The sequence below is a fragment of the Falco cherrug genome, chromosome 4, assembly GCF_023634085.1.
Source record: "Falco cherrug isolate bFalChe1 chromosome 4, bFalChe1.pri, whole genome shotgun sequence".
Lineage (NCBI taxonomy): Eukaryota > Metazoa > Chordata > Aves > Falconiformes > Falconidae > Falco > Falco cherrug.
Genome location: NC_073700.1, coordinates 104737085 through 104760979, shown reverse-complemented (window position 1 = coordinate 104760979; position 23895 = coordinate 104737085). Strand labels below are relative to the sequence as shown.

Sequence of the window (23895 nt, the reverse complement as noted above, 5' to 3'; positions counted from 1 at the left end):
CTTTTCTCAGTTCTTGTAAAGTACATGCAACACCCTTGGAGACACTGGGTTTCAAATGGATTTGTTGCACAAAGAAGGATTAATTTTATTCTCCAAAGGAGTGACCTGTTACAAGAAATGCTGCATATTAAATGCTACTTACTGAAAATATGCATTTATGACATTTAAATTATATTCCCTAATGTAAGCACTTAATTTTATTATAATTCCTACCTTTATCTAACTTTACAGTCATTATCAAATAGAACTGTGTGAATATTGGAGAGTAGAAGCACAAAGTCTGAGTCAATTATGAAACTCCAAGTTAAAGCAGAGTAAAATCCTGCCCTTCCTGAAGTCAGTGAAAGAGCTGCTGCAGAGTTCACTGACACCGTTATTACATTATTTACATTCAGTCTTCATCTGCCACGAAGGTGAAATTAATGAGATTTACTGTACTTGACAAATACTACTTTCTGGTTTTTAGAACCCATTTGTGAATTCCTTCTTCAGTTCTCACTCTGGTAAATGAAGTAAGATAAAGGTCTTTCTCGGGGCTTCTCCTGAATTTTGGGAGAAAATGTACAGAAAGAAGAATTCAGTGATAGATTATTGCCAGTGAATAGTGGTGCTAAAGCCAGAAGCCTCACTACAGTTTTTAAACAGCCAGAAATTTTTAATGAACTATGTTAGATACTTACTTATTTGAAAGTACTATCTCTTCTCAATGAGAAAATAATACTTTCCAACTTCTTTTTCTATTTTATTGTAAATGTATGGCAAAACTTGTAGTTATTGCTGAGATGGTACTAATTTTTAAAATGCTTATGATTTTTTTCCCCAGTATTACTCTGTGGACAGTTAATTGCTGGTGTCAACTGTAAAACTGCTGCTGAACGATGGGGGGAATGGCCAATCAGTCATTTTCCACTTACTTCTACTTAAAACAACCCCCAAACGTATTGTACTTACATTTCCTAAATGCATTTTTAATATTGTTCTTAAAAAGCATCAGATCTGCTGCAGCATTTATCATAAAAGACGAGTGTTTAAAAAAATAAGGTTTCAAAACAGGAAAGGTAAACTTTCAGATTTGCTTTGTTACATTTATGTGTGTGATCACTCATCTGAAAACTTATTTATTTTAGCCATGTACTAAGCTTCAGTTATGAGCACAGAATGCATATACTCAGTACTCAACTGCAAGAGGTATGTCCAGCTTTCTCTGTCCAGAAGTATCCTTTTCTCTCAGTGTTTGGTTATCATCTGAGTTACATGTACATAAAACTGGTTAAGCAAGTTGTGACACTTACAACTGGTAAAGTTGCAAAAGTACACTGACAAACACACTGTTTACAAAACCTGTAGGTCCAGCTTTTCACATGTCAGCTTCTAACGTCATCAAGTACCCAATATTAGGTGTTCATTAACTCCACCTGTATTGCTGTGTGAACTCTATTTTGACTGCATTCTAAGAAAAAGGAAGTGTAGTTTGGACCTCATTAACTCAACATTTGTCTTTCAGTTTATCTTTTCGCATGCAAAGATTGCACCTGGTGCATTCCTTTTGCTTTTTATTTTTCATTTTATTTGCTTTTAAGCAAGGGCTTCTACACTTCTGAAATCCTTCCATGTTACCCACAACTTTGAAGTTCCCAAAATAATTTTGGAAAACTTGAATTCTCTATTAAGAGTGTAAGCACATACAATTGCAGCACAACTGCCACACCGGTACTTCTTTTTAAAGCTGAGATGTCAAAATATTCAAAATATTTTTCCTATGGCAGTTGCAAAATGTAGGCCAAATTCTACAGTCTTCCGTCAGAAAAGTTCCTCTAGATGCACAAACTGGAGGCTTTTGGGCAGTACCTAGAGGAGGAAAATTCTTCCTGCAGCAAAAATGTAACATTTGGGCAGAGAAATTATCAAAAAATCAGAATACTACAGCCTATTATTTTAGGCAACTGGTTTGGTTTTGGATTAGATTCTGCTCTCATATTCCAATGACTCAGTAACAGAATCTAACCTTTCATTTCCATTCATTAAGAAAGGAGTCCTGTCTGGCTCTGGATTGTGGCATTTATGCCATTTTTATAGAGTTTGAAAGATTTTTATTTCATCCATGCTTCTTTTCACATTCACACTCATGTAGGGAATTTCATTCCAATAATGAGAAACAGAAAATATGAACTGCTTATAATGAAAAGTGCTGGGCATCTACAGCTGTACCAACAGTCGTCTTCTGCACTGAACCTTTTTTTTCATCTGGCAATTATTTTCTTTGCACACATTTGTTCTGCCCATTTGTTTGAAAAAAAAAAAAAAATGCAGAAAATGTAGGTCCTCCCAATTAGGCTTTGTGTTTCACCAAGCTTAGCAGAGCTTCCCTGCCAGAGGGAAGTCCAGGGAGACAGGTCTGGTTAGATTGCTAAAGGGAATCCTCCTTAAAACTCTCCTCCATAGGAAGCTACACTCCAAACAGGTAAGGTGGGGTTAAAGCGCCTGTACTGCATTTCCTTCCCCATCTCTTGCCATCACATAGCACAAGCTACTAATTGCTCCCTCCAAAACCACAGCAAAATCAAGCCCTGTAGCAAAAGGTCGAAGAACGAAATTTAACATGAGACAGAAGAGAGCACAACAGAGAGCTGGAGGGGCTGAGTTACATGTCAGTGCTCTGAATTCTTCCAAACCAGGTATTTGCTAAATGAAATTAGAATGCCTGCAGAACAATGCAAAAACACTCTAGTGGCCCTGCCAGTGCAGCCTAAGGCTACTAACTCCTTCCCAACCCTCATGTGGCAGTGATGCTAATTCAGAGCCCAACACACCAACCAAGGGTCAGGTATTTCACCTCATTCCATGAAAATCCTCAGTGCCCTCTGCCTCCATCTTACATTCATCTTGTGCCTAACCTCAGCTTCAATGGACAGCAAAGAAACCATAAAAACAGAAGTCAGGTGACACATCTTTACATATTATCAAATAATACATTTTACTCAAAGCATGCATTTAAATTATACTCCGTTTCTCCCCATGAGTTTTACTTTCTACCTCATATCTAGGACCCTAAACTTAAAAGACCAGCTTTGCTGGTGAATGCAACTGTTACCCCTTGCTGGCCAATACAAAAGGATGGGAGCCTTGCAGGGAAAAAGGAAAGGATATTTGATCTGCCCAGTCAGTAAAAATAAACTATCCCTTGAGCATAACACCAGGAATCAGTCTCGTTTGTCACAATTTTCCCTATATAGCACATGCTGTATTTTACAAACAGGCTTTTAAAGTCCCATTTATGGCATTTGGCTCTTGAAATATACATTGACAAACAGTATCAGCAGAATATTTTCTTTTCTTAAGCAATTTGATGAATACTGAAAAAAAATCTGGAAGTCTGAAATTTTCTGGCTTTCTAATAAGTACATCTTTTTACACATTTTGTTCTGGGATTAGAATATATGGGGGTTTTGACACAGTTTATGTACAGCCTTCAAATGCTTTGCAGCTGGCAGCATTAAGATGGTTAAGCAGACTTAAAATGGTTAATGGTCATTTCAACTCTGTGTCTTCAGCCCACCTGCAGACCTAGTCAATTATTATGTCTGAAGAGTATTTGGTAATCTATGTAAAATGAGTTTGACTGTCTCACTTTGAACTTCAGGGGATATGTCCACGTTACAAAATAACTTAGGCCAAGGTACTCAGCAGAAACTGTCACTGTACTGGCAGTTTCAGCCAAAAACCTGAAGTTGGAATGTGCGTTAGAAACAAAACACAACTTTGTTTCTGAAGGAAAACCGAGAAGAGTTTCAGCAGAAAAATGTTGGGAAGATTACTATGTGCCTCACATCTCCATGCTCTGGGTAGAGGAAAAATTTAAATTCCCAGCACCAATGCATTCAGAGTTTGTTAGAGCAGTATTTTGCAGTAAACATTTAATAATAATAACTCCAGCAAAGCAAGAAATACTGCATAGATGCTTTTACAAAATACAATTACCTGACATACTGCTGGGAGTTATGGATATGTAATCATTCTCGTTCTTCTTCCGTCACCGATGTCACCTGCCAAAAAAAAAAGGAAAAAAAAATCTCATGTAATACATCCATAAATGCAAATCTGCAGAATACTATTAACATTTAAACAGGATGGAACATTTTGGATCTTGAATACCACGGTCCACATTTGATGGCTTAACAAATTAAATTCAATGCACCTTGCTTAACTGCATGAGGCGATAAGTGCAAGTCAGGTCCAAAACCTGGTGGACTGGAAGAGTTGTGGGTAACAGGGATTTGGAAGTAAGGTCAAAAAGCTGGTGGCTACTGACGTAGAAAAGAAATGCATCTGCCCACTTCATGGAACACTTTGCCTCACCTCACTTTTTTTGCAGAAGTTCCTTTAGGTCCAATGAGTAACTTTAGGAGCTGATTTTTTTATTTTACAGTTTCTAATGATATACTCCCATTGGTATATCAGTAAGAATAGAGGACTCAGAGATTAGAAATTCGCTGTCTACAGGTACACTGATTCTTCCTCAATCATTTGAAAACCTGAAGTCTATCAACTTCTACAAGTTTTGAGATGTAAATAGTAATTTTACTCATTTGGCAGAAAAGTAATTCATATGTGCTTATTACTTCTGAACAATGGCATCTTTGATTTTATTAAGGAGATAATTGCAGCTGTAAGGAACTGTATTTGGCATCCTGAAGTCATGGTATTAGTATTTAGATTGCCTCCCCCATTCATATGTCCATACATACACGCTCCTTTTCTGTCTGGCAGCAAAGTCTGAAGGCCTGCACATTAATTTTGTGTCAGGACAGAAAGTCACCGATACCAGTCATAGCATCGTACTTCTCTGCAGTATCTGTACTCATACTAGCCATGTTTTTCAAACAGAGGCATCGCAGGCAGCACTCCCTCCTTCAGCCACCCCAGCCCACAACACAGTGTGCCGCTGGATGATCCCAGCTCGCTCCCTGGTTTAAGCGCCAACAATCCAATCCGAGTGGAGACAATCCTAAAGGCATTACTCCAGAATAGAGACAAGATCTCATTAGAATTTTTAAATAAGAAATCCCGGGCCTACAACTGACCCCACTAATGCCAGTGGAAAACTAGCCTGGGATCAGTCACGCTCGCTTGCTTGTCAGGAAACGCGTATCTTCTAACGTCTGCACGCAAGTGACATTGCACAGGGGAAGCAGAACCTCTCTTCGATCGCCCTGATCGACATTTTACGTTAAGAAACTGTCCTTTGGTACATGTTAACAACCTTTTGATCTTTATCTCTCGCCATCCATGCAGCACCACAGCCCTGTCAGTATTTCCCCTCACACGGGGAGCGCTTCCCTTCCTTGTCCTTGAAGTAAACACCCTCCACGAACAGCAGGCTGAAAGGACAGCTGCTCTATTTAGTCACAGACTACAACGCTAGAATGAGAAAGCAGGTGAATTGCAGCAATCGCATGTACCGTGTAATTAATGCATCTGGGACGCTGCCTCGCAGTTCCACCTCAGCCCATCAGCCCCCGCACCCCCGCCCGGGCCGAAGGCTGCCGGCAGCTCGGCCCCTCCGCAGGCTCCACAAGATGGCGGCCGGGCGCCCCGCCGCGCCCTGCGGCCCCCGCACCGCCCCGGCCCCTCGCCCCAGGCGCCCCTCGGCGTCCCGCTACTCCAGACGGGGCGGGAGCCAGGGCCTTCCCCCAACCCAGGGGCCGCAGCGGAGGGCCGCAGCGGAGAACCGCAGCCAGCCCTCCCGGAGCGGCCCGCGGGCGCGGTGCTGCCCCGCTGCGCGGCTTTTCTCACGCACAGCCCCCGGCCCCGCCCGCCCCGGCCGGCCCCGCCGCCGCGCAGTGCGGTGCCATGCGGTGCGGTGGCGCCCCCTGGCGGCGGCGCGGGAGCAGCCCGGAGGGGAGCGGGGGAGCCCGCAGCGGCGGGGCACCGCAGCGCTGCGGCGGGCGCTTCCCACTCAAACCCCGACCCTCTCAATTAACAGCTCTATTATCTCCTCCGTAATGTGCTCCCTGTCTTTTTCATCGCTTTATGCCTCATTACATTAGCCGGGCATATCTGGGAAATCTTCAAACTAAATTAATTGCTCCTCCAAGATTCAAATTGCTTCAGGATTCAACAAAATAACACCAACACTCCACAAAGAAAAACAACGCCCACAAACAAACAAACAAAGCAAACCCAAGAGAAAAAAAAAGGCGGGTCGGGGGGGGGGGGGGCGGGGGGAACCTCAGCCCATAATGTTGACTGTATTTGTAAAGCAAGCGCATGGTAAAACCTACCAAAAGTTTTACAGCAGGGACTGGTAAAATATCCTCCAGCACACATGTTACAACGTATTTTTATCTCTTTGTCTTTTCTCCCAAGGAAACCACCCGAGACTGCCTGGGCTTTTCTCAGAAAAGACAGTATCTCCTTAAACTCTTCAGGGAAAAGCAAATATTCCGCTTGGTATTTGCCATGTACAAACAACACAACCAGAGGCAACAACACAAGATCTTTCTTTTGCTGCTGACATCTTGTGGAACTTCAAAATCCTTCACAGTCTGTCAATCAGAAGATTAAAGAGGATACAAATTTAGATCGGGCCTCCCAATTAGAATCAGACTCTGACACACATACACACACACACACACACACACCCCCCATGTCATGGGACCCCGTGAACCTCAACAATGAGCCATTTCCCAGAATTTCATTGTGGTTTGGTGACTCAGTGACACACAAGTGCTTTTGCAGTAAACAATTGAGCATTTTAAATAAAAATGCTGCTCATCCTGTAAATAATTAGTTACTAACCCTAAAATTACTGGGTTTGCACCGATCTATTAAAAAAAGGGGTGGGGGGAGGAGAAATACAAAGTTATTCAATGAATTATGTATAAAAAAAATATTCTAGCTATCCTGGGAGTTTTGCCATTTTCCCTGATGAGAGCAGGACTTGGCATGAAGGCAGCTGTCACTTGTGTAAAAAAACTAATTATGAAATGACTGCAGGAAAAGATAGTCTTTTGTTTAAAGGATTACACTAACGTATCTGGCTTTGGCACAGTCCTCCTGTGTCCCACAGTTTAAAATGGAGAGAGTACATCCTCTTCTCCTCGCACCCTCCCAGACATTAAGTTTCTCGGAGCAGGTCTTGGTGGTGCTGTGAATGCACAGCATCCCACCTACCTAGCACCTCCACCAGGCAGATTTAGCAACCACCGAAAGAACCACAGTAAACAAGCTCATTTGTAACACCTGCTTTGTACCTGACGGTGATTTTAATAATCTTAAATGTTCTCTAAGAGAATGGCCTTTATCCCACACTTTATATGCCAGAAGTAATTTTCTGCTTTTTCCTTCTAAGGAATGATGCGCATGGACAGAAACACTGTGGAGGTACAGAACTATTTATCTGTTCTGGCACCCAAAACCTTGACCATCTTCTGAAAGCCCAGCACGGTTGCTACTTTAAATAAGCAAGCAGAGTAACTGGTGTCTACATTAATTACAGCAAATTTCTCTTGAAGGCACATATGTGGAAGACGTTGGAGGAAATCAGGTTCTTCTTCAGTCTACAACGTGAACAGACACAAATGGGAAGAGCGCGCGTGAGTCACAGGCGAGGCTCCACCACATCAGGCCAATAATGTCTGGGAGTCTTCATGGACGTTGCAGAGTAAGTTTCTTTCTTGCCAGAAGTGACACAATTTTTACGGGTAAGCTTTGCTAACATCACAGAGAGCAGGCTTCATTAGATTATTTTTTGTGTGTCAAGCACTCTTTGCCCACAAAGCTACCCAAGGTCTCATGGCTGTGAGTCACAAGCCCTGAGCACGCAGCACTAACTTCAGAGGTTGCTATCTCACATCCTACATGATCTCCCCACAAGAGAGCCGAGGCCGCGGAGCAGGTAGTGTGATCTTTCTCCATCACCAGAGTTCAATCCTACTTTTTTTTCTTGCTTTTCTTTAACAAGGTAGTGCTCACATTTGTATCGGATACCTCAAATAAAAGTAGCAAAATGTTGATTCCATTCTGATACCAAGTTACATTTCAGATCTACAGCCCTGCATCAGGAAAAGAATATCCCTATTTTGCCCCAAATAAAAAAAAAAAAAAATACATCTTTGGGATCTTCATCTCCTCTGGCCTGAAAAGGTGCTATTTGGAACTAATTCTCAGGCTTTGGTCTCCAATCTAGAAATGCTGTCAAGCTGTACCACCAATTAGTGCAAAACTTCTTCTCCCATAATGAAAGGCAATTAACCAACTAACATTAATGAGTGTGGTTAAGCATTCTCCCACTCTCACCAAGTGCCTCCTCCTCCATACAAACGCACTGGATGACCAATGGCTATATAAAGGGTTGCGCTGCTCTGGGGATGAGGATGTTTCTGACCTTACCCTGTTGCTGCAGGTTTAATGGCAGCTGCCAGTCTGCCCTAGGCAGGGGGGCACAGCAATTTGCCATTTGAATCCCGGTCCCTGCCCGCAGGGTGAACTGCAGGCTGCCCGGCAAGCCCTGGCACAGCTTGGGGGAACCAGCGCTGCTGCTTCCCACCTCTTCTGAAGGCAGCAACAGGCGGGGAAGGGGATTTTGCACCTTTCAGAAGCACTGATGAGCCGCCCAGCTCCTTGCCCCTCACCAGCCTGTCCCTTGACATCCCCTTTCAAAAGCCAGAGGGAGGGCTACGGGAGACCCGGATCTTCCACCTGAGTCCCTCCTGTAACCCCACCTGAAGGACCCAATGTCTGGCTTATCCCCGGCACTCTTACACAACACTTACACAACGCTCGCCCTTCCTGGCTCGCTGGGAGCTGGGTTGCCTCCAGGGAGAGGAGCCTTGTGCCCAGAGGAGGGGAGGGCTGCTGGCAGACCCCGGGGGTGGGTGGGAGCGGGCCCAGGTCCTGGGATGCAGCGAGGAGCAGGCGAGGGTGAGGAGCAGGATAGCAGAGCACACAGGGTTTGTAACGGGGCACAGGGCAGAGCTCCAGCAGTCAGACCCAGTGCCCCAGGACATCAGCCCCTCACACTCTGCCCTGGCACAAGTTATGGCACTTTTGTTTTTCTCGGGGGCTGTTTTGGCTTGGGAGTGATGAATTATGGGATGTGTCATCTAAACATTTTCTGCAAACTCCCTCCCATGAAAGTTGCTCCCGCTTTTAACTTCATCTTTAGTGAAAAATCAAAGAAGCAACTCCACATGAGGAAAAATGACAAGGTAGCCTTTAGGCTGTATTGATGCCTAACTGAACTTTCAGATTTGTTTCAATATTTAACATTTCAATATTTAATAGCAAGGCAAAATTAGCGCTTTAGAGCAGAGTTATACAGAAGATTCTGAATTAATACATACTCAGTGAAAAATGTACTAGACTATGCCTTATGGTACATGGTACCTATATAATGAGCAAGCAGTATTCTCTCCCTTGTAAAACACACTGAACAACTGTGCCTTGTACGAGAAATGACAACCTATCTAGTTTTCTAGACATGCTTAACAAAAAGCCCCCATGAGAACTCCCTTGTAGGCACAAGCTCAGAAGTGGACTTCGACTCGTGCTTTTTATTACTAGTCTAGTTCAACTCACAAGGACACAAAAACATGCAGTAAGGCATAAAATCAAAACCACGGTGCACTATCTGTATAAACACTTGCAATCTATCTTGAAACACTCGATCAAAAAGGCAAGGAGCTACTAAGCTTTCTAACATGAATGTCCAGTAGTTCTGTGTAACCTTATTCTTTCCTCCTCACACAGACTCAATGTGCTCTTTAGAACAGAGTACTGGGTTTACCTTTTAGGCTCAGAATTTCCTATTTAAACTTGCTTCTTAAATGCTCTAAAAATGGCTGAGCACTAACAAGTCAAGATTATGGATGCTCTGCGTCAGACAGACCATAATATGGTATGTCCTTGTCTCTGTGCAGGCAACAGCAGCTTTTTTACAGCATGAAAGCCAGAAAATGATTATATGCAGACAATAAGCCTGATAAATAATAACGGTAACCTCACTGCTTTACAGGGTCTTTTGAAAGCTTTTGTGCTTCAATAACCAGAACTGCAGGATGAGCAAAGTTAATTTAGATGGACGAAGTCACTCCTCCTATAGTCCCCCACTGGTGGGACTTCAGTTCTGGCATACGGCTTGCAGGACAGGCTGAATGATAAAGCTGTTGTTTTGAATGTATCTAGAAAAAATAGACAGAGGACCACAAAATTAAATAATGCAAAATAAAAGCAAGATAAAAGTTGGTTTTATGAATTCATCAAAACTTAATGTCTTAGTGTATTTGGGTAAATATATCTGTTTATAAGCTAATGGAAAACATAATAATCTATTTTGACATAGCCAAAAAGAGTGTCAGCATTTCTGTCCATTTCCCAGCAGCTTGGACACACTAGAAAGGTAGTCTCATCGGTATCATCGAAAGTGCACGGGGGAAGACTGCAACATTACCTTTAAACCACCTAAGCATCAAGCAGAAAACTGAGTACGTAACAGTTCTCTAGTCCTGGACTTACAGAAATGAGTAATGTTATCTCACTTACAGAGTATCTCAAATCACTTATTATCACGGTGCGGAGCTGTCAACTGGCCCTAAGATGTAAGGGCTCTAAGAAGTCTTCTTATATTTGGATTAAAACTCGGTCAGCATCGTGGACCATAGCCTTCTCTTTGCTTTACTTCATCCCCTTGCAGAAACATCAGCTCCCTAGCACTTTGCTTTGGCCTACTACATGTGTACACAGGAGGGCATGAGAGGAGCACAGAATTGGAAGCAGCCTTGTTTAGCAACTATTTTGATAACCAGTGCTTTATTCCCTGTGGGGGACTTTCTTAACATGAAGTGGTACAGTGCAAGCTAGCCAGATTTGCCAAAGAGTAGCTGATCTGTGTAAGTTATGTCTATACTGTTACAGATTTAGACCTTAGTTCAGAAAGACCTCTACCTACTTGCATAAATTTCCAGCTGAACAAGCATCCTGGAGGGCCAAGCATGCTAGAAATGCAAAAGGGATAAAGGCCTCATATTTAAGTGTTTATTCCTGTGTTTTTTGTGTGTTCATGGCTTACGTGTTCATCCTCCAGCGTATGGGAGTTCCATTCACACAACTGTTTAGACATAAAACTTTTCTTCTTTGTTTTGTTCTGTCAACTCATGAAACATTAGCTTTCCCTGAGATTTCAACCAGGGACAGTTTTATCTTCGATGCTAATTTCTCTTATTACTCACTGCGAAGCGTGTATTAGACGAAGGCTGTCTTGAATTACCCAGTAAATCCCTACAACTGACTAACAGCAGATAATCCCAAAGATACTAAATTTCAAAGACTTTCATTGAAACTGGTGATTTTCCACCCTCATGATGAAATGGATTAAGAAAAAAAGAGTGTTTTCTAAATGTCAGGAGGGGAGATACCAGGATGAATCTTGTTAACAGAAATGCATTTTTGTCCATGCATCTTATATACGCTGTGTCTAAAAAATCAGTGAAGCAGAAGTGAGTATGTTCTAAACTACAAATGTCACTCTGAATAGGGGTAAGTACTACCCTACAGATTGGTACTGGCATTTGTTTGAGCTATTCTTAGGGATTCAGATATGAACAGCAGAATTAATGCAGCTTTAGGCTTTCTGCTTTTCTTAACCAGACATTCAAAGAGCCACCGCTTAGTTTAAAAAATAATTCTAAATACTGAAAACTCATCGTCTGTATTGTGGGCCTTGAATTACACTGTGCAAATATATAGAACTCTGCAGAGACCCTTGGAAAAGAGAACAAGAGATGCTGTTACAGTTATGGATTTAGCCTCATGGGTTTTGCAACTTGACGAGTTTTCCAAACCTGAATCTGTACGTCCTAAAAACTGATAGCTGAACTGCAAAACCACTGAATTCTGAAATGTTCTACACAGATTCCAGACCTGAAACGTATGGCTTAAATTCAGTTGTAAGTGGGGGAAAACTTTGAAGAAGCTTATTTTCAACAACATTAAGGTAACGGAGCAGAACAAGAAGTTAGCTGTTTTCTGAAATCTGTATCCCTAGCCAGCAAAACCTATGGTAGGGGGGGGTAAAGGCTAGCTAAAAGTCTGTGCAGATCCTTTCTGCAAGTCGAACTGGTGGTCCTGGAGCCTTTGCCTGCCACTGCAGGAGCAGCTCAAGGGAAATGCCCATAAGACAGATGCTGACAGCGCGACACACACCAAAAGGGGACAGGGCATTTCTGGATGTGCAGGTTCAGGTCTCATGTCAAGCAGTAAGGCAGATAATATCCCTGGAGGCACGATGAAGGCACCAGAGACACAAAAAAAGTATGAATAATAGAAAAGGAGGTACGGACAGTAAAGTTAAATGATTAAGGGGCTGGACTAACATGTATCGGTTGAGAGTTAACTATGGCTTGGTAAAGTGACAGCAAAGTGAGCGCATGAGAACCGTGCTCAAAAGAGAGCAAGGGATGTTGGAAGAATGTGACTGTTATGGAAAATTTGGTTAAATTATGCTAACGGTTGCTGGTGGATATGTGATTAGGTTAGAGGGCAGCTATATTTAAAAAGGAGAATTCCTGCCTGGTTTTAATTGATATTTTGAAATGGAGAAGCCCATATTGATATTTCTGAGGTTTACCCAAAAGCTTATTTTTCAAAAGAAAAAATTCAATTACTTCACTAACAATCAAGCTCAAGTTAGAAAAAGCTTTCTGCAAACATCCCCTCTGAAATTTCAAAATATAAACCACATGTTTTGTAGATACATAAATATATTTGTAATTATTATAAATAAATAAAGGGTTTCAAGTTACCTGGCAATAAGCTGGTGGTTATAAAATATGACTATTAAAACTATCTAAACGCCCATTTGCTTATGGTTTTGGGCAGACAGGAGTCATGGAGAGAAGGAATAATACCTGTGAAAATGAAGCAGAAGCTCTTACCTTGCTTATTTTAACAGAAGATTGCTTGCACCCTCTGCAATGGCTCTGTATATATGACCAGAACCGCATGAAGTTAACTAGAATTCAGCTGAGGATTTTCACAGCTCAGAAGTTACCCTATTAAAAGTCCTGTTCTTCTTTATCCTCATTTTTTGGAGAACAAACACATTATGGTGTATTCCCAACAAAAAACTTCACTCATTTATTCTTTAAGGCAGCAGAGTTGCCTCAGAGGTGTGCTCTAACCTCTCTCGCTCCCTGCACCTTTTTTCCTGCCCTCACTGGGGCTTCGTTGTGGAGAGTGGAGAGGACAACTACTTCTTTTCAGAAGAGGCATATATCCTAATATTAAATACAAACATTATAGAAGCCAACCTAATTTTGAGTGCAGACTAGAAACAAATCACATAGCCTCAGTGTCAACAATGGCCTTTCAGTATGTCCGATAAAACAGCAATTTCTTCTTTTTTTTTCTGAACCTCTCGTCTGCTGCTTCATTTACAGCTAACAATAATAGTCAGGCCCCAAAATAAAGAAAAAGTTTAATCGCTGATGATTTCGCTATCTCTCTTAAACAAACAACAGAAGTCCACAACCTTTTAACCTTTTCCATCCTATTTGCTAATTACTTATTTTGTAATTAATCCATTATGTATCTGTCATTGCGTTTTAAATTAAATCACTTTAATTGCTAGTAAGTAGGGTTTATTTAGTTCCTGGTATGGTTGTACGGGGTCATGAGTGGGGAGCTGTTGAACCACTCTGAGTTACAGGTGGCTCTGCAAAACTGCTTTAGTTGCTGAAGATAAAGAAGAGTTAAGCTGCTTTCCTTAGGTGATTTTGTTTTAATGTCTAATGGATTAAAGTTTACTGCAAACGTGGGAGGGCATTTTTTGTTTCTTGCATATAATCAGACTGGGCATTATTTTGTTTTTTGAAATCATTTTTAATAAAGAAATACTTATGCTGATAGTTCTAGAAAATACCTATCACCACAATGCTTACTTTGCTGCATAGCAGAGCTCCATGAAATGCAACGCTTTATATTAAAAGCTTCAAATAAAGGGAATAGAGAAGATCTTACACATGGGGAACAGGGAGTTTTACGCATGGGGACGACAGAGAGCACACTTTAATACCTTCATATAAAACACCATAAAAACTGAGGATGGACATGAAAGATTTTTTTTTCTCTGTAGTACATTCCCCTTCTACCCCTTGCATGACCTGACTCGCTTCACCGACCCTGCAGAAAGTACCCACTTCTTTGCTGGTTCATTTTGTGCTGGGTTTGAGCCCTGTGAGGTGGTGGGCGAGCACCGCAGCTGGCACAAAGCAGCAGGAGCCCACCCTGCAAGGAGGGAAGGGCAGGGAGACGAGGGTCACCCTGTCTCATAAAACGGCACCCCACCGGAACACACCAGGGCTTTATGCCTTTTGCAATCAACTAGAGTATTTATGACTCTGTGCACTGAACTTACTTTTTAATCGTTAAAATGATTTCTGAAGGTTTTTGAAACACCTTTGAAGATTGTAAGTCTTGAACTGGGGGGAAACTCCACCCCCAAAGATAACACAATCCATTACAACTTTTTTTTTTGTATTTGGATCCTTATACACTGAAGAAAGGCACTAAAAAGTCCTTGCTGCATGTTCTAGAGAACAGCAATATCAATTGGTAAGGTCGATTTCCCTTTAGTACTAAATAAAGCCAAGAATCTAGTACTGATGAGAAATGAGAATAAATTTCCAGCAAGAACCCAAGTCCACACCTTTGCTAAATTACCTAAACGTAACTATTGGTCAAATAAATAATAAAGACCACGTATGAAAGCTGGCAGATTTAGCAAGCTGGACTTCCCACATAGACTTTGTTCTGGGAATTCGTTAATAATACTAAAATCCAAGATTAGCCTAGATGTTGAATATTTTCTTCCTTGTTCCCACCAGAAAAAAAAGTCTACAAAATTACACAAGTTTATGGAGCACACCTTAATAAGACCTACACAACCCTTCCAAAAGACATTCTTTCTGTCCAGTGAGGAAGCTGTAATCAACCTTTTCAGCCTGCTCTGTCATCTATGCATTTTACCTTTGGCTACAGGGTACCAAGACATGACTCAACAGCTGGAAGATTCCAGTACAGCATTTTGTTGCTGCCAGATTCCTACCACTGCATTCAACCCGACGCCTTCCTCGCCGATCTCAGCAGCTCCACACCTCCACGGGCAGCGTGCCTGGGGAGCTCACCTTGCCACCCCCCAGTCTTTGTACCCTACTTCAGCAGAGCACCCCACATCTGCACTTGTTTTTCTAGCACTTCCACTGCGAGACAAAGCTTACAGGTGCAGAGGAAGATGAGGGAACTGCAGAACGACACAAAGCAGAATGGAAGACGCAGTGGTGGCTTTTAAATTTTTAATGAGTAGCCTTTGGATTGGTCTTCAGGGACAGTACAGCCTGTCAGGCAGAAGCCATCAAAAGCCCAATAAATAGGTAGAGCTGTTGTACAGAGAGGAAGGATGCAATCAGAAAGCTTGCATTTGCTTAGAAAGGAGGGGCAAAGATGCAGCAATGGAACTGAATTAAGACTCAGAAAGATATTCCTAACAGCTGTATTCTGAATGTTCTTTAATATTATATGACCCATCTTTATATGACCCATCTGTGACCGATCTTGAGATGATAAGGCTCTGAGCAGATGTTCCAAAAGCTTAGACTGACAGAGAAAACCAAATCACTGAAAGAAGCAGAGCACTGTGATGGCCTGCGCCTAGGTGCACACAGACAGAGGTTCACGCTGGAGACGACACACAAGCAGCCCAAGCCTCCAGGAGAATGGCAGGGAAAGAACAAGCAGGGGAAATTCAATTGTAAAGCCCTGTCCTGCACCACCAGCTTTGCTCAAGGTGGGAGCTGGACATCTGCAGCTCTTTCGCCTTCCCTGGTTCGCCAGTTGTTGGCTCTGTACCCTCAGATCTTTCCAGTTTCACCACTGCCTGCATTCAACCCCTAACAGAGGTAAAGTATTTGGGACTTAAGGCATGTATTTGTCAAAGCAGTAGCACTGGGGGTCCTAGGAGGGCAGAGGGAAGTTTCTATGGAAGCAGCATCCTCCCGCTGTCCTAAGCAAAACCCTGGTATGAGCAGACCCACTTTCCCCAGACAGTGCACCAAAAATACAAGGGGGGATCTTATCCACGCCTTTTACTAAGTTCTTTAAACTCTCAGTACTATACTGCTTCACAATGGTATGTGATCGAGTTAACACCAGGGTGGCATCAGTTTCTTGGCTCTCCTGAGTTAGTGGTATGGTCCGGACTTTTCTTTTAAAACATAATTCTCGCCTCTCTCCCTTCTCCTCCTTTCCAATTTGCCAATTTTCCAGTCTCTCCTTCTGTTCTAGTTTCAAATTTTGTTTGTGTGAATGTCTAACAGGAAAACTGGACGCTGCATTTCATTCCCAAGGATATCAGATCTGGGGGCTCCACTACCAAACGCCAAAGCCATGGCCTTAATGACTCATTCCTTGCCTCCTGCTCCTGTGTATCTGCCATCTGCAGAACAGATCCTTCAGGGATGTAGCTTGCAAAGAGGGACAACCACCATTCAAAGAAAACTTGAAGACATCCAGCACAGATGACTTCAAAGGTTAGCAGGAAAATACTGGATCTGCCCTGGTATGGAGCCCTAGGGGCAAGACAGTGATAAAATGGGGTGCGCTTCCAGTGGCGCAGCATACTGGATAGATTCAACGAATTGCAGTTTTCTGTTCCAAAGCTCTATGTAAATGCACTGCACTAGTAAGGGACAGAAGATACAAATGTGTGGATTATTCAAGTGAAGTTACCAGATGAGTTCTCTCTGCTTATCTCAGGAAAAATTGCCCTGAAAATGCAGAAAATGAAGAAGCCAAAGAGAGCCAAGGGAGAAGCCACACGCAAAATGACTCCCAAACACGGCAAGATGGAAACCGCTACTTTTCCAGCAGATTTAACTCTGTTTAGCATCATCTCTACTTAACTAACATGCAGTTTGATTTTAGCCAGACACCCAGAGCCAGTTTTTATGCCACTCTCATCAATCAGGAGAAGCAGAAAGGGATGTCATCTCTGCGTTGTTGATAATGAGGCTTCCCATGATTTACCTCAGCAGCATCACATGATATTGGAAAGGACAGTGGAAATACACGATCTTAAAAGTGATAGTTCACATACCTCCCATCAGGCTTATCTGGAAACGTGCTAAAAAAGCATCAGAGACGGTCTTTTCCTGTTGCTTTCCATAGTGTCTTGAGCAGTAAAATACTGTCAAAAGTGACACACCGATCTAAATTAAGGATGTAGACATCTCCCCATCCAATGATGGGAAGGAGCTAATCTATCAGAGCAATTTTAGAATTACTAAGTTTCGTAAGTATTAATATATGGATCTAATCTACATTCAACGTTACCCAAATTACCTTGTGCTGAAAGAACAAGTTCTGTATCATGAAGAGAAACAAATGAAGCTCACAGAAAAATAATTAAAGCTGGGAGTTGCAGTGGGAATTGGAGTCAGCACTGCCTCATGTTCCGTGTTGAAAATTTATTTTTACGGTAACCCAGCTTCCTCATCCATAAGGTGGAGATGATAATACTTCAGTTACAACAGTATGCCAGTAAGATCTACAGATAAGCCATCAGAACTGCTATTATTAATATTATATATGCTTGGCATGCATTTTTTACTTCAAAAAGTTTTACAGATCGCATTTCAGGTTTACACTTTGGGGATCACATTTTTAGACTTCAAAAAAGTTATTCTCAATTTATTTACTACATTTGGCCATATTCTTTGCCATTGACTTCAATTCTATTTTACAGCTTATTAGTTTTATGGGATTTTGTTCTCTGTATGATGTGGGAACACAGTAGTGCAATGATTCAACAAACACCAGTTTTACCAACCAGCCAGATTTAACAGGCTATTTCTTGTTGTATCCTATAAACACAGTGAGCAGCCAATCTGATATTTAATGATGCAAACCATAAGCAGAGGTAGTGTTTTGTGCCAAGATACAATATGTGGCGATTGCAAAAGCTCATCGTGAAATTTCTGTGGAAAAAAAAAATACAGCATGGAGGTTTCTGGGCTGTTCTTTTGTGAGATTCAAAACAGTATTTTCACTAAGAAAAACAGATAGATTAACTAGAAAACCCCTGAAAACATTGACAGAATGAGAGAACACCTCATATTGTCCAAAAAAAGGTATCTGCAACCAACTTTTTGGTGCTTTTTATGGAAAAACAGGATTCCAGATTTATTTTCATGTTTTGCCATCCACTGAGAGGCTTCAGCCTGAACAACAAAGCAGTTTGATTATAAGGGAAGCACAAAATGTACTAGCTTCTGAAGAGGGCTTATTTTTCACTATCTGTGAAGTTGCTGAAGAATCTTATATAAGAAGTTATTTATAATGACTTAAAATTAGAATTTTCTTTGAGGTATCCTAACCAAATTACAGAAAAAAAAGATTTGTGAAACAGGATGAGGTATGTTTTAAAACCAGCTGCTTATTTTTTAAAAAACATCTTTGTAGATCTCTCAAAAGTGAGACTGGTATACTTATTAGGATTTTCTGAACAGGCACAGAAACTACAGCTTTGTAGTCAGGGTACAGCAGACTATAAAGTGCTGTCCTTGCTCACATACCGACAGTAAAATGAAACAAAAAAAAGTCTTAAAAATTCAGAATGAAAAAGTAGAGTTGCCAGTAATGACCTGACTCACAGTTCTTGAGCGCTTGAAGTTGACAGTGCTGGATGATTGGAAATGCTTCAGTAACACAGACATCTCTTCTCTCCTGAACAAACTGACATCACTACAAACCCATGCATCTGCTAAAATTCACAGCCACGCTGGGCTTTATTTGTGAGCTATTGTGGTCGACAGCTACAGCCAAAATACATGTTTCTCTTCCAGTTCTCTTTTTTTTAATTATTTTTTAAATCATATATCCTTTTACTACATTTTATATGTATTTCATTTTGGTTTTATTCATCCTTACACTTTTTCTGTTGAGTAATGGGCTACAATTCATGAAAACCCTGCACAGCTGTAGAAACAAATATTCTGTTCAATCTTCCAGGACAGATTTAAGATGTCATTGTCAGCTTTAGGATATCTGCCTGTATTAGTCATCCTGCCAGTATTAAGATAGTAAGAGAAAAGATAAAGGTCTGCTGGAAGGCCCACTGAGGTAGAGGGCATCTTTCTATTGATGTCAGCTATTTTGTACCACGTTCCTCCAGCACGGATTAGGACACAAAGAGCTCCTCATGCCAAATTCTGTTCTTCATGTGCACTCATTTTTATTGAGCAGGCTCAGTAAAGTTTACTGGGACCATCATTCCTGTAACCCTTACACAACTTTTACCTTACTTTACTTTATGCAGTCTGCCTGGGCAAGGGGCCACACTTTTGTATTTTATGAAGGATAGCCTTTTCCTCTGCCCACCCAAGTTTATTCCTTCACTTTAGCCTCTTATTTACTTCCTTCACCAGGTTCAAAGAGGTCGATCCTTTGTTGGACATCTACCCTTTGGAAGCAGTAACAGTGGCAACAAGATGGCTTTTTCAAAATTGGGCCGAAAACTTTTGCCCATGGGAATACATCATTTAGGGACATTACCCAGCTCCCCTTTGACACCTCTCCAAATTGGCTCACACCTGCCGTTTTGACGTGAGCTGCTGCCCTCGGCCACAGGTCACAGGGCTGCTGGCACTGCTCCGATCACTGCTCTCCTGCTCCCATGGCGCTGCCCAAGGTCTGCTTTAAAGCTTCCTGTAGGGTCCGAGATGTTGATCCCAGCCCACCTGTGAAGTCTGGGTGGGAATTCCTAGCTCTGGGAAGGACACCGGGCGGGCAGAAGGACGCTGGCAATGCTGCCAACAAAAGTGATGGCCAGCTGGATTTCACTGATGGGTGAAGGGACGCTTGGCAAGAAATGGCTGAATGTCACAGATGAGGGGAGGGCAAAGGTCCTGCTGGGGAGTACAACCACGCAGGGCCACCAGGACCCATCACGTCACCTAAGGCCAGGATTCCCTAGGCAATCGTGGCTGAAATACCGAGTTGGGATGAATGTGGAAAAAATGGGATCAAAGGGGAAAACCGCAGATAAGGGCGGGTTACTTATTTGGGAAGAGACTGGAGTGGAGAAAAAAGACACAAGGGCAGCAAAAAGGAGGGTCAAGACATGACAAAAGGGGTAACAGCAGAGGCAAATAACGTTAACCGGGGCTGCTTGGTGGTATCTATCAGGTGGCCATGCCCTTGACCACTGCAGCCTGTTGTCCTAAATCAGACCAACCGACCAAGCCTGTTCTTCTGAGCACACGTGTGTGCTGACTTGCTGGGAGTGCTTGGAAGGTCCAGGCGGGATGGGCACAGGGGAACATCCCAGGTGGATGGATTGAGCATCCAGTGTTGCTGTGGTGGTGCCTGTGCCAGACCTGACAGTGTCAGCCTCTTCCCGACCTCCTCCTCACACACACACCAGCAGAAGGAAACCCTCTCCCACCAACACCGCGTCATCTCCCCAGAATGGTTTCAGCTAAACCGACAGAGGCAGCGGCACTTTTTCATTGGCATAGCTTCATATGTATTAGGGGCTTTGCCAGGATAATTTCACTGGCTAGGAGGGGATGATTATTTTTATATGCCTTTACACAACATATGTATGCCGGCAAAATCATCCAAAGCCACTTCACTGCTTGCCTAGTCCCAAAGAAGGAGTTAACGCCTTCAAATTCAGTGAGCAGCCAAGAGGGTAATGAAACTGAAATACCCATATTTCTTCAGAAAAATGCTACGTGAAATTATTGCACTCTTACACTGAAAGCGTTGTTTTTGAGACAATAGGGAGTAGGTGAAAACAGAAGTCTCTTCCTTTCCAACTGTATTTTCCATTGGCACTTTTCTAAAATAACCCTTAGTTCTTTTTTCAATTGGTTTTATACAGACATGGTTTTCCTTGTAAATACTACCATCTTTAGATACTGCACAAATTATCCTCAAAAAGATTATGTAGCACATTATCCTTATAGAGATACGCATCCAAACACCCCCACTGAGGGTGTAGACTACTGATGCTGATGGGTGAATTAACTAAGGTTTAGTTTTCCAGCAGACAGATGTGCTGCCTTCGGGTGCTGGCTACGCTTCTGAAGTTTGCTTCGAATATGAAGTCAGATACCGGAGAGGAAAAAGAATTCATCTATGAGAGTCCGTATCCTCAAAAATAAAAAGGGTGTCCTAAAACTCTCAATTGGAGATAGACAAAAAGAAGAAAAAGGGGCTTGTTCATTAAGGAGAAGACTTAACAGAATCCAGAGACCAACTTGCAGAAAGAAATCTGACTGGATCCACAACAAGACATCTACAGTGGATACAAACTCAGAAACTTCACTAAATATATTGCCTCTTACTCACTACAAGGATTTTTTTATGAAACCTGTTCCATTTTCTCAGAGGCAGCAAATGAATCTCCACTGAATAGCACCTCCTGTGTTCACAGAACATTTACAACTGAGCAAAGCACCGTTCAGTGCTACAAATGCACACAGTTGCACAAAGCTGTGTAACGCTGGTGAATGCAGGCACTCCTAAGAAGAATCTGGGATTTGGAATGTTAGCCATTGCCAGCATTTTTCTTGTTTGGTTTAGCAGCCCACTGGAATATTTAACAGTACCATACATTCTTTTTTAATGCTCTCGCATGAAGAGGGTCTTTTTTTATATATATAGTGTGCTTTTTAATAGGAACGAAATTTTAAGCTGCTACAGAAAAAGCTCTCTTTGTTGGGATTTGTGCATCACTGAAATAGCCAATACTTTGGAAGTAGATAAACCTGCATGCAGTGTCAACAATCACATTTAGAAGATAAAATAACATAAAATAAATTGTATGCTTTTTTAAAATGGTTACTGCATGGGGAAAACTTCTGACATGCAGGTAAAACAATTTTTGTTTTTTATTATGAACTACTGAATTCCCAACAGATTTTAAAATAATGATATCAGATGGAAAGAATTTGCACTGGTTTGATTTTTAAAAAATCAAGATGAATATACGGGCAAATGCCTTTCCGTCATTCTTAGGCAGGGGTAATCATGGTTCTCCAGGCTTTTGTTCTAAAACTCAGATTTTATTTGGGGCCCATATATAACATTTGGTAGCTGTACACAAGAATGATCACAAGCGAAGCTCCCCTTTACAATGATTGTTGGTTCCCTGTTTCAGATAGGCTAGATAAAGACAAGATCCCCAACTTTGACTTTGCAAAAGCAAAAAACCGACAAGCAGTCTGATCCTGAATCACAGCCTGATCCTGTTCCCTTTAACTCAAGAGAACTTCTACCCACTGCTTATATTCTTTCATGGAAAACCAGAGAGAGCTCCAGGCAGCAGGCAAGGCAGGCAGCAGCCTGGAGCAGAAAGCTGCCTACACCACCCAGGAGAAGAGCAGCGCGCTGCGCATTTGCAGTTCCGCAGCCCTCACTGGTACACTGTCTCACAACTCAAATGCACTGACCAACAGCGAGGGCTTCAGCTGAAATTTTAGCTGGTTTTGAGCAGTCATTGTTTGTAAGTCTCAGCTGCTCTGGAACTGGATAACTGATTTCTGAAATATTCTTCCACCTTACAACATTTGTATTACCATGTAATTCACCTCCTGAAGAAATCTTTTTACGCATTCACCAAACGAACCCTCACTTGATGCTGGTGAATATTTGTTTTTCTCAGTATTCTTTCACAGTTGATGGATATTTATTTTGTTGTGTTCTGTTTTGTTTTGTTTTGTTTTTTTAAATCCATGTAAAACAACTCCAGGCTGATTTCAGTTTCACGCTGCGCAGATTTCTCCCAGAAGAGACTGACATTTTTCTTTCTGTGGTTTCAGGGAATATTTAAGTATTTTTTATAAAAAGAACAACAACTTCAGCAGGGCTACCGAGAGACCCCCACCGTGGCTGATGCTACCTTCCTAGCAAGGAGGCACAGAGCTGGAGATCAGATCACAGAAGAGGAGAGACAGGGACGTCTCACTGCTGCAAACCTGATCTGCTGTGTGTAGGGCATTTCCTCCTGCTTTTGGGAGACAGGGACAGATCTGACTTGCCTGGCTCCAGAAGTGAGTGCTATCAGCCCCAATCCACTAGCTTAGGGGTGGGAGTTACCTTCACTTCTCTCCAAGGCATGTCTCGCTGTGGGCAGCTGGAGTGGGGTTCATGTAGAAGTGCCATAAGGAACCCCAAGAACTGAGCCTGAAATAATCTTCAGGCTCTGAGAAATAGGTGTCACAAAGCAAAACCTTCATGCATTTACCTACAAAGGACTCCTGTACTGTGCTTAGCGTTTTGATCTCCAGATAAAGTCACTGGTCCCTCCAGTGGGCAGGTGCTCAGCTCCTTGAGGGACCGCAGGATAAAGCCCATCTTTAGTTTGTTAGTCTTCTTTCATCTCCCCTTCATACAGACTCCTAACGTTTCATCCTTCTGGTCTTCCTTAAGAGTCAGGAAATATAAAGAAATCAGTGGGTGTTTTTAAGCACTTTACTTGCCAAAGTATGACTTGAATGGTTATAATACGTGATTCAACTCAAATGAGTCTCTCTGTGTCCTCACCATTTCAAGATTACCAAAAGATTATGCTTCCTTAGAGCTGTTTGTATCGCCAAATCAGGAACTTCAAATGAAAATCTGGTATTTGCAAATTCTTAGTCAGAAATCATAACAAGTGTCATTTGCTTTCCAAACAAAAGAATGCAGAAAAAAGTTTCACCAATAAGGAGGAAAACTTTGCAGGAATCCACTGATTAGAAGACATTGGAATTACTATTATTTGATTCAGGGGTTTTATGTGATAATAATTTCTTGTCATAAAATAAGGGGAGCTGTTAAAGATGTCACAAAGGT

At 42.0% G+C, this 23895-nt stretch overlaps 1 protein-coding gene across 10 annotated transcripts in view; it reads right to left on the bottom strand.

Moving 5' to 3' along the window:
- The window catches only part of THRB (thyroid hormone receptor beta), a 161370-nt gene that overhangs the window by 47724 nt on the left and 89751 nt on the right, over window positions 1–23895 (bottom strand). For 8 of the 10 annotated variants that reach the window (XM_055708181.1, XM_055708175.1, XM_055708173.1 and 5 more), the window contains one exon: window positions 3979–4043. In XM_055708181.1, coding sequence (XP_055564156.1) covers window positions 3979–3985 — 7 coding nt within the window. In that variant the 5' untranslated portion in view covers window positions 3986–4043. Of the gene's footprint in view, window positions 1–3978; window positions 4044–5260; window positions 5285–5459; window positions 5481–23895 lie in introns of those variants that run through there. The other 2 variants (XM_055708180.1, XM_027809088.2) reach the window with 2 other exon arrangements.